Raw genomic sequence first — 15,381 nt, 5'->3', positions numbered from 1 at the left:
GCAAGATGCAGGGATGTGAAGCTTCTTTCTCAACCGGACCCACAGTTGTGTACCTTTCCCTATCTCTGTGTCTCCTGTCCCGGCCTTATACCATTCCCCATCTCTGTACGTGTCCCACCCGCCCCCCAGTCTTATACCATTCCCCATCTCTGTGGTCCCCCCCGCCCCTGGGCCTTATACCATTCCCCATCTCTGTCACCCCTCAGTAACCCTCTCTGGCTTCTACTCCCCTCCCCATTTCTATAAGCCCTCCAGCCTGGCACCTCCCTTTCTTCCTCATCATTCCGTAATCCAACCAGCTTTCATGTCTCCACGATGGGTCTTGATCTCCACTGCCTGGACCATGAGTTCTTCCACATCCCTGGCCTCATGAGAGTGTCTCACCAAACTGGAAGGCTCAGAAAGCTGAGGTCACACAGCCTCAGTCCGGGCAAAGGGGATTTACAGAGGATCATCAGACAGGCTACCAGAATGTAACTGTTTCTTATCTCTTTCCCACCCCCTGCCCTCATCACACTCCCATTCTCACCTATCATCCCATTTCCCTCTGTGTTCTTACCCTCCCTGTGCTCTCCTTATTCCTCTATCTCTCCCTACCTCCTCCCTCTTTGCTCCCTGCAACTATTTCTCTACTTGTTCTTACCGAACCTACTGAACTCTCCTACTCGCTCCTTCTGTTGGTTTACAGCTTCAGGAGCTCGGAACACCACCCAAGGAGCTTGCAGAAGTGGTGAGTTTATGAGTCAAAATCATATCCTAATATCCCACTGGGGCTTGCCATGGTCTGAAATAATGTCACACACTGACTGGAACAGTGCAGAGGAGAGAGCTACTCTCTGTGTCTAACCCTGGGAATGTGTGATGGGACAGTGTGGAGGGAGTTTCACTCTGTGTCTGACCCTGGGAGTGTGTGATGGGACAGTGTGGAGGGAGTTTCACTCTGTGTCTAACCCTGGGAGTGTGTGATGGGACAGTGTAGAGGGAGTTTCACTCTGTGTCTGACCCTGGGAGTGTGTGATGGGACAGTGTGGAGGGAGTTTCACTCTGTGTCTAACCCTGGGAGTGTGTGATGGGACAGTGTAGAGGGAGTTTCACTCTGTGTCTGACCCTGGGAGTGTGTGATGGGACAGTGTGGAGGGAGTTTCACTCTGTGTCTGACCCTGGGAGTGTGTGATGGGACAGTGTGGAGGGAGTTTCACTCTGTGTCTGACCCTGGGAGTGTGAGATGGGACAGTGTAGAGGGAGTTTCACTCTGTATCTAACCCTGGGAGTGTGTGATGGGACGGTGTAGAGGGGGTTTCACTCTGTGTCTAACCCTGGGAGTGTGTGATGGGACAGTGTGGTGGGAGTTTCACTCTGTGTCTAACCCTGGGAGTGTGTGGTGGGACAGTGTAGAGGGAGTTTCACTCTGTGTCTAACCCTGGGAGTGTGTGATGGGACAGTGTAGAGGGAGTTTCACTCTGTGTTTAACCCCTGGGAGTGTGTGATGGGACAGTGTAGAGGGAGTTTCACTCTGTGTTTAACCCCTGGGAGTGTGTGATGGGACGGTGTAGAGTGAGTTTCACTCTGTGTCTAATCCCTGGGAGTGTGTGATGGGACAGTGTAGAGGGAGTTTCACTCTGTGTCTAACCCTGGGAGTGTGTGATGGTTCAGTGAAGAGTGAGTTTCACTCTGTTTGAGAACCCAATTTCCATGATGTTTTTTACGTCTTTGTTATGTTCCTCTCTCTGCCTCCAAATCAGCTTCCGGGACTGAACTTCGACTTGGACAGCGCGAACGTATCCGAGAGTGCGGCCATGGGGAGTGAGCAGTGCTTGGTCATGTGATGGAGCCCAGGTCACAATTTGGCTCGTCTGGAGCTCGCCCATTGAACTCTGGTTTGTGGGGTGAGGGGGTGAGGGGGTGAGGAGTGGGATTGAGCAGGGTCCCTCTGATCCAGCTGCCCCTCCTCCCCGAAATAGATCAGCTTCTGCTGTCTTCCCTTGCCCTCCATGGATACCATCATCTCAGTGACATCATGACCTACCTCTTGGCAAATTTGGGGCAAAGTTCACATCACTGGAATAAGAGCTCGTGACCAGAGTGGAGGCACACTTTAGTCCCCTGTCCCATCCACAGAAGTCCAGGATCTTATTTACCAACATGAAATCCCGCTGCCTGGTTGGTTGAGTGCATGTTGTGAAGGGATATCGGGTGTCCGCTTGCAGATCAAATTGGACTCTGTATAATTTACATTAACTTGTCACTGTGGGATTTGTGTATATAATGACTGGGTTTTGGTTATAATAATTAATGTAACAGACTAATAAATTTATTCATGAGTTTTGTCTGAATTTTCTTTGTGGATGTACAATTCCATGTGCACACCTCTGTATGCTGGATCTGTTTGTAGCTTCCATTGTTGGCATTCAAGGGGAAACCACCCCAAATGTTTGGGGACAAAACCTTCCCAGATGGTGATGATGGAGAGGAGATTCCCAATAGTGAGGGAGTTTAGGAGTGAGGGCACAGCCTCAGAAGATAAACACGTCGCTTTAGAAGAGAGATGCTGAGGAACAACTTTAGCCAGAGGATGGTGAGTCTGTAGAATTCATTGCCACAGTTAGCTGTGGAGGCCAACTCATTGAGTACTTTTAAAGCAAATGTTGCTCCTGTGCCTTGTGGTCTTAAATGTGGTACTTCCAGATATCTAATTCATCCTGTTCCCAGGGCATCAGTATAAGGAGTTCCCCAGGGCAGTGTCCTGGGCCTAGCCATCTTTGGCAACCCCGTCAGTGTCCTTGCTTCCATGCTGAGGTCAGAGGTTGGTGACTGTACAACGTTCAGATCTGTTCCCGTCTCAGCAGGTGAAGCAGCCTGTGCGTGAACACAGCAAGACCCAGACAACGTTCAAGTTCTGTTCATGGTCATTCAACTGTATAACCATAACCATATAACAGTTACAGCATGGAAACAGGCCATCTCAGATCGACAAAGTCCATCTATATATTGTATACAATATATACAACATTGCTCCAGACCAAGGCACACAGCACAGTACATTTAACTCACACACCACACAAAGTAACATTACCACAAATAAGTTAACAAATCATAACGTGCATATACAATGCAAGTTAAAAGGTAAAGTCTAACACTACTGGAACTTCAGCTGTGATGAGACCTGGTTGCTGGCTGGGAGTTCAATTGTCTCATGGCCTGGGGAGGAAGAAGCTGTTTCCCTAAACAGATTATGGGAGAGATTACTGTCAATGCTAAGAGCCCTGTGTATGCAGTGCTCCTGCTAATATTTCAAATGCATAGAAAAGAGACCCCGCTGATCCTCTCAGTGCAAAAGTGTGTATGGAACCAGAGGAGGTAGCAAGGGTTCTTAATGAATACTTTGTTTAAGTATTTACTATGGAAAAGGATCTTGGAGATTCTAGGGATGACGTAACAGCAGACTGAAAAGCTTGAGCATATAGACATGGGGATGACTTACAGAGGACTAAAACACTTGAACAAATAGACATTAAAAAAGAGGATGTGCTGGAGCTTTTGGAAAGCGTCAAGTTGGATAAGTCAATGGGACCGGATGAGATGTACCCCAGGTTACTGTAGGAGGCGAGGGAGGAGATTGCTGAGCCTCTGGCAATGATCTTCGCATCATCAATGGGGACGAGAGAGGTTCCAGAGGATTGGAGGGTTGTGAATGTTGTTCCCTTATTCAAGAAAGGGAGTAGAGATAGCCCAGGAAATTATAGACCAGTGAGTCTTACTTCAGTGGTAGGTAAGTTGATGGAGAAGATCCTGAGAGGCAGGATTTATGAACATTTGGGGAGGCATAATATGATCAGGAATAGTCAGCATAGCTTTGTCAAAGGCAGATCGTGTCTTACGAGCCTGATTAAATTTTTTGAGGATGTGACTAAACACATTGATGAAGGTAGAGCCGTAGATGTAGTGTATATGGAGTTCTCAACCTTTGTATTCCGTGGACCAATACCATTAAGCAAGGGGTTGGGGAACCTGATCTGGAATGTACAGAGAACATTGTGGAAAACAAAAGCATCCAGCAAGTGGCAGCTCTGGACAAAACGCTTTCTCAATGGGAGGAGTCACAGGAGAATGGTCAGATTGGTTCAAGCTGACAGGAAGATGTCAGTAACTCCAATAACCACGTGGGACAATGGTGGTGTGCAAAAGGGCATTACTGAATCAACAGCATGTTGAACATTGAAATGGATGTGTTACAGCAACAGAGACTGAACACTGAGTTCCACTCCTCGGAATGAGAATCACAGTGATAGGGCACGCTGCTTCATGCCTGCTGATCACAGAGCTCAGCTCCTCCAGTGCCTGATTGACATTGGTCTGAGGTGGAATGTACACTACCTCCTCAGCAGATAAAAAGGATATGCATAGCCAATCTTCGACTGTACCTCTTCCTAGAGATGTTGCCTGGCCTGGTGCGTTCACCAGCAACTTTTATGTGTGTTGTTCCTCTGTCTTTGACTCAGTTGTTCTGCCTTTCTGCCATAGGGCTTCAGTGCTGCGTCCAAAATAGTGGAAGCACAGCCATGTTTCTGTGAGGCAAAGTGCACAACAGTTCCTGATACGCCTCCGGTACAGGTCTTCAGTTTTATTTTCCAGAGACAATGTACCCCAGCTTTCCTTCTGCACTTCTGTTTTCTTAAAGGGGAGCTGCACTCACAGCCTGAGTCTGCAGTCCGGCATCCATTGATTCTGAGTATTGATAGATTCTCTTTCATGTCTTAATACGACTGTGACTGTGGATTTCTGCTGTAGTCGTCCTGAATGGGAGTATTTTGTGATTCCCATCGGAGCTGCACACAAAAAGTCGCCCCTTATCGGCACCATCTTGCTCTGGTGTTTAATAAAGTGGCCACTGAGTGTACATTACCATCAATGTTCCCTCTTTTATTTTTACATGTACAGCGAGTGAAACGTGTCTACGTTTACAATCAAGGATGTGCTGGCTGCAATGCTTCAGTCTCACCACACATTCTGGCGCTAACATGGCATGCCCACAATATTCAGCAGAACAACACAGATTGCAATAAGCAACAAAACAAGGCACACCTTGCAAATTAACAATACTGAGAATATGAGTTGTATTGAGTCCTTAAAAGTTGAGTCAATTGAGAGTTGAGATGAGTAAAGTTGTTCCCTCTGCTTCAGGAGCCCATTGGTTGAATAGATGACTGTTCCTGAACCTGATGGTGTGGGACCTGAGGCTCCCTGTACCTCCTGCTCAATGGCAACAGTGAGAAGAGAGCATGGCCTAGATGGTAGGGGTCCTTGATGATGGATGCTGCTTTATCAATGACACAGGGGAGTACCATTGCCCACAGGTTCCCCTCCAAGTCCCACACCATCCTGAATTAGAAAAAAATGCAGAAAGATTTATACTCAGCCAGCTCCATCATGGGCACCAACCTCCCCAGCATTGGCACCTTGAAAAGGCAATGTCTCAAAAAGGGGGCATGCACCCATCTCGTTACTGCCATCATAATGATAATAATAATTGTTTATTTTTTCTCTTTCTTTTTGTATTTGCAGTTTTGTGGGGTTTTTTTTTGCATATTGGTTGTTGGTCCAACCAGTTGAGTGTGCTCTTTCATTGATTCTATTATATTTCTTGCATTTACTGTGAATGCCACAAGAAAATCCATCTTAGGGTTGTGGATGGTGACATATATGTACTTTGATAATAAATTCACTTTGCATTTTGTAGTTTGGATGGGAGGTGATTGCAAGAAAGGGCTGAGTTAGGGTAAGGCTCGTCTCAGTGCATTGAGAACACATGCTGCCCATTGGGTGCTCACTGGATTGTCCAGCTCAGGGTGGGTGGGTAGGTGTGCACATAACAAACCCTGTAACCTGCACACACATCTCCTCACTAGCCAAGTAGGCACAGCAGTGACCATACTTGAGGAAATTGAGGTATACAAGGCTCCCTGCCCCCATTCTAACAACTTTCTACATGAGGACCACCGAGAGTGTACTGTCTGGCTACATCATTGTGTGGTACGGAAACTGCAAGGCATCAAACCGCAGTCCCTACAGAGGATAGTAAAATCCACCGAGAGGATTACAGGTGTCTCCTTCCACCAGATGTGTGACATTTACTGGGAGCATTGCAGACGATCCCTACCACCCATCCCACAATCTCTTTGACCCACTGCCATCAGGAGCCTGAGGACCCACACTCTATTTCTGCACCACCAGATTTCTGAATGGACAATGAACCATGACCACTACCTCGGCATTTCCCCCTCTTGTTTTATTTAATTTTCTTATTGTAATTACTGTTTTTATTATTATGTATTGTAATGTACATTTCTTGCCATAAAATAGCAAATTTTATGACGTGCCAGTGCTATTAAACCAGATTCTGATTCTGATGTGCTAGAAACACAGTGAAATGTGTCTTTTATGACAACAACCAACACAGCTTGATGATCATCTGGGGGCAGCCCACAGGTGTTGCCCTGCTAGGTTGGTGCCAGAAGCATGTTAACACTTGCAGGTTGCCCCGGAACATACTCGGACTGTGTTGGTCGTTGACACAAAGGACACATTTCACTGTATGTCTTGATGTACAGTACAATTGAATCAAATCAAGTTAAATTCTCATTCAAACCATACATGGATACAGCTGAGCAAAACAGCGCTCCCAGGGCCAAGGTGCAAAGACATACATGCACATTCAAAATAGCAAGAAAGGGGAAAAAAAAGAACATAGTCAGATAAGAAAACACATTTTTATTCCAATACTGTGAGCAACAAGTCCTCATATTGATAGTTTCTGGCAGTCCAGCCTGTAATTCTACTGATCCACCACTGGAGGGCAATACTGATGGGAGAGGCCTCCCCCAACTGAGCACAGATGCCATGCTATAAAGCAAGCCTGTGGCTTGTGGCCTAATCCTTGCTACATCCAAGGTGACACAGCTGCCTCGCCGCCTGTATTACCACCAGACAAATGTTCAACAGGGTCTTGCGTCTGTAAAAGAAGTGTCCAAGGCAGTCACGGTGCCACTGCATGCTGCCACTTTCACGCTGGTTCAAGGCACCAATTCTGGTCTGAACTATTCACTTGGTATGACCTCAGACAGGAATAAAACCAGCAGATGTTGCACACACACAGAGTTAGACCATAAGACACAAGAGCAGAATTCAGACATTCAGCCCATCAAATCTGCTGCACCATTCCATCATGGCTGATTTATTATTCCTCTCAATCTGATTCTCCTCCTCACCATAACCTTTGATGCCCTTACTAGTCAAAAACCTATAAATCTCTGCTTTAAATGTACTCAATGACTTGGCCAACACAGCCGTCTGTGGCAATGAATTCCACAGATTCACTACACTCTGGCAAAAGAAATTTCTCCTCACCTCTGTTTGAAAACTGAAGCTGTGACCTCTGGTCCAAGACTCCTCCCACTATAGGAATCATCCTTTCCACATCCACTTTATCGAGAACCTTTCAATATTTGATAGGTTGCAATGAGATTCTGCCACCCCTGCCCGCCCCCCCCCCAATTCCTTTAATCTCTAGCCAGTCCATCATGTTATGTCTTTCATTCCGGGAATCATTCTCGTGAACCCCCTCTGGATTCTCTCCAATGCCAGTGCATCTTTTCTCAGATGAACTGCTCACTATACTCCAAGTGTGAACATAGAACAGCACAGTACAGGCCCTTCGACCCACAATGTTGTGCCAACCCTCAAACCCTGCCTCCCATATAACCCCCCACCTTAAATTCCTCCATATACCTGTCTAGTAGTCTCTTAAACTTCACTAGTGTATCTGCCTCCACCACTGACTCAGGCAGTGCATTCCACGCACCAACCACTCTCTGAGTAAAAAACATTGCTCTAATATCCCCCTTGAACTTCCCTGCCCTTACCTTAAAACCATGTCCTCTTGTATCGAGCAGTGGTGTCCTGGGGAAGAGGCGCTGGCTATCCACTCTATCTATTCCTCTTATCTTGTACACCTCTAACATGTCTCCTCTCATCCTCCTTCTCTCCAAAGAGTAAAGCCCTAGCTCCCTTAATCTCTGATCGTAATGCATACTCTCTAAACCAGGCAGCATCCTGGTAAGTCTCCTCTGTACCCTTTCCAATGCTTCCACATCCTTCCTATAGTGAGGTGACCAGAACTGGACACAGTACTCCAAGTGTGGCCTAACCAGAGTTTTATAGAGCTGCATCATTACATCGCAACTCTTAAACTCAATCCCTCAACTTATGAAAGCTAACACCCCATAAGCTTTCTTAACTACCCTATCTACCTGTGAGGCAACTTTCAGGGATCTCTGGACATGTACCCCCAGATCCCTCTGCTCCTCAACACTACCAAGTATCCTGCCATTTACTTTGTACTCTGCCTTGGAGTTTGTCCTTCCAAAGTGTACCACCTCACACTTCTCTGGGTTGAACTCCATCTGCCACTTCTCAGCCCACTTCTGCATCCTATCAATGTCTCTCTGCAATCTTTGACAATTCTCTACACTATCTGCAACACCACCAACCTTTGTGTCGCCTGCAAATTTGCCAATCCACCCTTCTACCTCCACATCCAGGTCGTTAATAAAAATCACAAAAAGTAGAGGTCCCAGAACAGATCCTTGTAGGACACCACTAGTCACAACCCTCCAATCTGAATGTACTCCCTCCACCACCACCCTCTGCCTTCTGCAGACAAGCCAATTCTGAATCCACCTGGCCAAACTTCCCTGGATCCCATGCCTTCTGACTTTCTGAATAAGCCTACCGTGTGGATCCTTGTTAAATACCTTACTAAAATCCATACAGATCACATCCACTGCACTACCCTCATCTATATGCCTGGTCACCTCCTCAAAGAACTCTATCAGGCTTGTTAGACATGATCTGCCCTTCACAAATCCATGCTGACTGTCGCCAATCAAACCATGATTCTCTAAATGCCCGGAGATCCTATCTCTAAGAATTTTCTCCAACAGCTTTCCCACCACAGACGTAAGGCTCACTGGTCTATAATTATCCGGACTATCCCTACTACCTTTTTTGAACAAGGGGACAACATTCGCCTCCCTCCAATCCTCTGGTACCATTCCTGTGGACAACGAGGACATAAAGATCCTAGCCAGAGGCTCAGCAATCTCTTCCCTCGCCTCGTGGAGCAGCCTGGGGAATATTCCGTCAGGCCCCGGGGACTTATCCGTCCTAATGTATTTTAACAACTCCAACACCTCCTCTCCCTTAATATCAACATGCTCCAGAACATCAACCTCACTCATATTGTCCTCACCATCATCAAGTTCCCTCTCATTGAGGACCTCACTCACTTCCACAGCCTCCAGGCACATCTTCCCACCTTTATCTCTAATCTGTCCTACTTTCACTCCTGTCATCCTTTTGTTCTTCACATAATTGAAGAATGCCTTGGGGTTTTCCTTTACCCTACTCACCGAGGCCTTCTCATGTCCCCTTCTTGCTCTTCTCAGCCCCTTCTTAAGCTCCTTTCTTGCTTCCCTATATTCCTCCATAGACCCATCTGATCCTTGCTTCCTAAACCTCATGTATGCTGCCTTCTTCCACCTGACTAGACTTTCCACCTCACTTGTCACCCATGGTTCCTTCACCCTACCATTCTTTATCTTCCTCACCGGAACAAATCCTGCCCTAGCATCCTGCAAGAGATCGCTAAACATTGACCACATGTCCATAGTACATTTCCCTGCAAAAACATCATCCCAATTCACACCCGCAAGTTCTAGCCTTATAGCCTCATAATTTGCCCTTCCCCAATTAAAAATTTTCCTGTCCTCTCTGATTCTATCCTTTTCCATGATAATGCTAAAGGCCAGAGAGTGGTGGTCACTGCCCCCCAGATGCTCACCCACTGAGAGATCTGTGACCTGACTCGGTTCATTACCTAGTACTAGATCTAGTATGGCATTCCCCCTAGTCGGCCTGTCCACATACTGTGACAGGAATCTGTCCTGGACACACTTAACAAACTCTGCCCCATCTAAACCCTTGGAACTAATCAGGTGTCAATCAATATTAGGGAAGTTAAAGTCACCCATGATAACAACTCTGTTATTTTTGCACCTTTCCAAAATCTGCCTCCCAATCTGTTCTGTATCTCTGCTGCTACCAGGGGGCCTATAGAATACCCCCAGTAGAGTAACTGCTCCCTTCCTGTTCCTGACTTCCACCCATACTGACTCAAAAGAGGATCCTGCTACATTACCCACCCTTTCTGTATCTGTAATAGTATCCCTGACCAGTAATGCCACCCCTCCTCCCGTTCCCCCCCTACCCACCTCTATCCCTTTTAAAGCACTGAAGTCCAGGAATATTGAGAATCCATTCCTGCCCTGGTGCCAGCCAAGTCTCTGTAATGGCCACTACATCATAATTCCATGTATGTATCCAAGCTCTCAGTTCATCATCTTTGTTCCTGATGCTTCTTGCATTGAAGTACACGCACTTTAGCCCTTCTGCCTTACTACCTTTACACCGTTTATTCTGCTTCTCTTTCCCCAAAGCCTCTCTGTATGTTAGATCTGGCTTTACTCCATGCACTTCTTTCACTGCTCTATCGCTCCAGCTCCCATCCCCCTTGCAAATTAGTTTAAACCCTCCCAAACCATGCTAGCAAACCTACCTGCAAGGATATTGCTCCCCCTCGAGTTCAGGTGCAACCCATCCAATCTGTACAGGTCCCACCAAAGCCTTATAAAGCCTCAGCATTACATCCTTGCTTTTTATTCTAGTCCTCTCAAAATGAATGCCAACATTGCATTTGCTCTCCTTACCACCAACTCAACCTGCAAGCTAACCTCTAGGGAATCCAGCACTAGGACTCCCAAGTCCCTTTGCGCCTCTGATTTCTCTCTCCTGAAGTCTGAGAGACACCACTCAGCCAAGTTTCCAATCTCCCTCCTGTATGCTGATTCATCACCACCTTTGATATGGCCCACAACAGTGGTGTGATCAGCAAACTTGTACCTGGTGTTGGAGCTGTACTTTGCCACACAGTCACGGGTGTAGAGCGAGTAGAGTGGGGACTAAGGACACATCCATGCAGTGCTGCTGTGCTAATGGAGTTTGTGAGGGAGATGTTTGTGCCAATCTGAACTGATTGGGCTCTACGAGTGAGGAAATCCAGAATCCAATTGCACAAGGGGTTATTGTCTGGAGTTTACCGATTAGTTTTTTTGGGGATGATAGTTTTTCATGCTGAGCTGTAATCAACAAAGAGCATCCATCTTTGCTGTGAAGAGCCAACGAGATAGGATTGACATGTTGCTTCGGTAGGCAAATTGGAGCAGGTCCAAGTTGTCATTCAGACAGGAGCTGATATGCTTCAACACCAGCATCCTAAAATACTTCATCACGGTAGATGTAAGTGCCAATTGGCGATAGTCATTTAGACAAGTTACCACACTCTTCATGGCAGCATCATGATTGAAGCAAGAGAATATCAGAGACTGTTGGAGTGATGGGTTGAAGATATCCATGAATACATCAGCCAGTTGGTCAGCACAGGCTTTTAGTACAGAGCCAGGTACCATGTCCAGACCGGACAGTTTCCATGGATTCACTCTCTCGAAGGCAGCCAGCAAGTTATCTGAGACCAAAGGATCATCGGGAGACATGGGGGTGTCAAAGCGAGCATAGAAAGCATTGAGTATATCTGGGAACAAAGCTCTGCTGTCCCCCATGTCACAAGATTTAACTTTGTAGGAGGTTATGGCATTCAAACTCTGCCACAGCTGTCGAGCATCCCTCATTGATTCCAGTCTAGTTTGGAATCACCACTTTGCCCGGGAGATGGCTTTCCAGAGATCATACTTGCACCTCGTGGCGTTCTTGATCTTCAGGCTTGAATTCCTCTCATCGGGCTCTCAGCAGGTTCTGGATTTCATTGTTCATCCAGGGCTTCTGATTGGGGAAAACCCTGAATGATTTTGGGCAGACACACTCATCAACTGCTGCTTTAATAAAGTCTGTAACCAGCCTGGTGTCGTCATTCAGGTCCTCAGATGAGTTAACCATAGAAACATAGAAAAACCTACAGCCCAATATAGGTCCTTCTAACCTGTCCCTCCACTTCCTCATCCAGGTCATTTATAAACATCACAAAGACTAGGGGTCCCAGAACAGATCCCTGAGGCACACCACTGGTCACCGACCTCCATGCAGAATATGACCCATTTATAACAACTCTTTGCCTTCTGTGGGCAAGCCAGTTCTGGATCCTCAAAGCAATCTCCCCTTGAATCCCCACGCCTCTTTACTTTCTCAATAAACCTTGCATGGGGTACCTTATCAAATGCCTTGCTGAAATCCATATACACTACATCTACTGCTCTACTTTCATCAATGTGTTTAGTCACATCCTCAAAAAATTCAATCAGGCTCGTAAGGCACGACCTGCCCTTGACAAAGCCATGCTGACTATTCCTGATCATATTATGCCTCTCCAAATGTTCATAAATCCTGCCTCTCAGGATCTTTTCTATCAACTTACCAACCACTGAAGTAAGACTATAATTTCCTGGGATATCTCTACTCCCTTTCTTGAATAAGGGAACAACATCCACAACCCTCCAATCCTCCAGAACCTCTCCCGTCCCCATTGATGATGCAAAGATCATTGCCAGAGGCTCAGCAATCTTCTCCCTCGCCTTCCACAGTAGCCTGGGGTACATCTCGTCTGGTCCTGGTGACTTATCCAACTTGATGCTTTCCAAAAGCTCCAGTACATCCTCTTTCTTAATATCTACATGCTCAAGCTTTTCAGTCCGCTGTAAGTCATCCCTACAATTGCCAAGATCCTTTTCCGTAGTGAATACTGAAGCAAAGTACTCATTAAGTACCTCTGCTATCTTCTCCGGTTCCATACACACTTTTCCACTGTCACACTTGATTGGTCCTATTCTCTCACGTCTTATCCTCTTGCTCTTCACATACTTGTAGATTGCCTTGGGGTTTTCCTTAATCCTGTTTGCCAAGGCCTTCTTATGGCCCCTTCTGGCTCTCTTAATTTCATTCTTAAGCTCTTTCTGCTAGCTTCTAGATCTCTATCATTACCTAGTTTTTTGAACCTTTCGTAAGTTTTTCTTTTCTTCTTGATTATATTTAGAACAGCCTTTGTACATCACGGTTCCCGTACCCTACCATCCTTTCCCTGTCTTGGAACGTACCTATGCAGAATTTCAAGCAAATATCCCCTAAACATTTGCCACATTTCTTCCGTACATTTCCCTGAGAATATCTGTTCCCAATTTATACTTCTAAGTTCCTGCCTGATAGCCTCATGTTTCCCCTTACTCCAATTAAACACTTACCTAACTTGTCTGTTCCAATCCCTCTCCAGTGCTATGGTAAAGGAGATAGAATTGTGATCACTATCTCCAAAATGCTCTCCCGCTGAGAGACCTGACACCTGACCAGGTTCATTTTCCAATACCAGATCAAGTACAGCCTCTCCTCTTGTAATCTTATCTACATATTGTGTCAAGAAACCTTCCTGAACACACCTAACAAACTCCACCCCATCTAAACCCCTCGCTCGAGGGAGATGCTAATCGATATTTGGGAAATTAAAATCTCCCACCACAACAACCCTGTTATTATTACACCTTTCCAGTATCTGTCTCCCTATCTGCTCCTCAATATCCCTGTTACTATTGGGTGGTCTATAAAAAACACTCAGTAGAGTTATTGACCCCTTCCTGTTCCTAACTTCCACCCACAGAGACTCCATAGACAACCCCTCCATGACTTCCTCCTTGTTTGTAGCCGTGACACTATCTCTGATCAACAGTGCCACGCCCCCACCTCTTTTGCCTCCCTCCCTGTCCTTTCTGAAACATCTAAAGCCTGGCACTTGAAGTAGCCATTCCTGCCCCTGAACCATCCAAGTCTCTGTAATGGTCACAACTTCATAGCTCCAAGTACTGATCCACGCTCTAAGCTCATCCACTTTGTTCATGAAGCTCCTTGCATTAAAATAGACACATCTCAAACCATCAGTCTGAGCGTATCCCTTCTCTATCACCTGCCTATCTTCCCTTTCGCACTGTCTACAAGGTTTCTCTGTTTGTGAGCCGTCTCTTCAGTTCGGTTCCCACCCCCCAGTAATTCTAGTTTAAACTCTCCCCAATAGCCTTAACTCTCCCCATTATCCTCCCCGCCAGGATATTGGTCCCCTTAAGTTACAAGTGCAACCCATCCTTTTTGTACAGGTCACACCTGACCCAGAAGAGATCCCACTGATCCAGAAATCTGAATCCCCGCCCCCTGCTCCAATCCCTCAGCCACGCATTTATCCTCCATCTCACTCTATTCCTATACTCACTGTCGCGTGGCACAGGCAGTAATCCCAAGATTACTATCTTTGAGGTACTGCTTCTCAACTTCCTTCCTAATTCCCTGTAGTCTGTTTTCAGGACTTCCTCCCTTTTCCTGCCTGTGTCGTTGGTACCAATATGTACCACAAGCTCTGGCTGTTCGCCTTCCCACTTCAGGATATTGTGGACGTAATCAGAAACATCCCGGACCCTGGCACCTGGGAGGCAAACTTCCATCTGTGCTTCTTTCCTGCATCCACAGAATCACCTGTCTGACCCCCTAACTATAGAGTCCCCTATCACTACTGACATCCTCTTCCTTTCCCTACCCTTCTGAGCCATAGGGCCAGACTCTGTGTCAGAGGTGCGACCACTGTTGCTTCCCCAGGTAGGCCATCCCCCCCCAACAGTACTCAAACAGAAGTACTTATTGTTAAGGGGACAGCCACAGGGGTACTCTCTAGTATCTGACTCCTGCCCTTCCCTCTCTTGACTGTTACCCTCCTATCTGTCTCCCGAGGCCCCGGTGTGATTACCTGCCTATAGCTCCTCTCTATCACCTCCTCACTCTCCCTGACCAGACGAAGGTCATCCAGCTGCATCTCCAGTTCGCTAACGTGGTCTCTAAGGAGCAGCAGCTCAACACACCTGGTGCAGATGTGGCCGTTTGGGAGGCCGGGAGTCTCCAGGACCTCCCACATCTGACACCCAGTACAGGACACCGGCCTCACACACATTCTTCCTGTCCGTATTCTACACAGGCAACCTATCTCGCCTCGACCTGTTATCACCGAATTCCCGTTGAACCAAATCCTTCCTACTCTGTCTCTCTCTACTCTGATACCTGCGCTATAAAGCTGTCTCCTTTTAAACTCTTCTCACTGTTCTCACTGGCTGATGTCCACGCGCTTGTGTAGTTGTGCCCCAATCAAACCGCTGAAGAAATAACCCAGTTATTTATAATAATAATAATAATAATGTAGAAACACAAGAGATTCTGCAGATGCTGGAAGTC

The 15,381-nt window shown here is 46.6% G+C and overlaps 1 protein-coding gene across 2 annotated transcripts in view; it reads left to right on the top strand.

The window, feature by feature from the left end:
* The window catches only part of pex19 (peroxisomal biogenesis factor 19), a 45,447-nt gene extending 43,126 nt beyond the window's left edge, over window positions 1-2,321 (top strand). For both annotated transcript variants that reach the window (XM_063043615.1, XM_063043614.1), the window contains 2 exons: window positions 689-730; window positions 1,743-2,321. In XM_063043615.1, the coding sequence (XP_062899685.1) occupies window positions 689-730; window positions 1,743-1,826 (126 nt within the window). In that variant the 3' untranslated portion in view covers window positions 1,827-2,321. The remainder of the gene's footprint in view (window positions 1-688; window positions 731-1,742) is intronic.
* Window positions 2,322-15,381: the final 13,060 nt, after the last annotated feature.

This window comes from Mobula hypostoma, chromosome 3 (genome assembly GCF_963921235.1).
Source record: "Mobula hypostoma chromosome 3, sMobHyp1.1, whole genome shotgun sequence".
Taxonomy (NCBI): domain Eukaryota; kingdom Metazoa; phylum Chordata; class Chondrichthyes; order Myliobatiformes; family Myliobatidae; genus Mobula; species Mobula hypostoma.
This window is presented reverse-complemented; position numbering and strand designations above follow the sequence as displayed.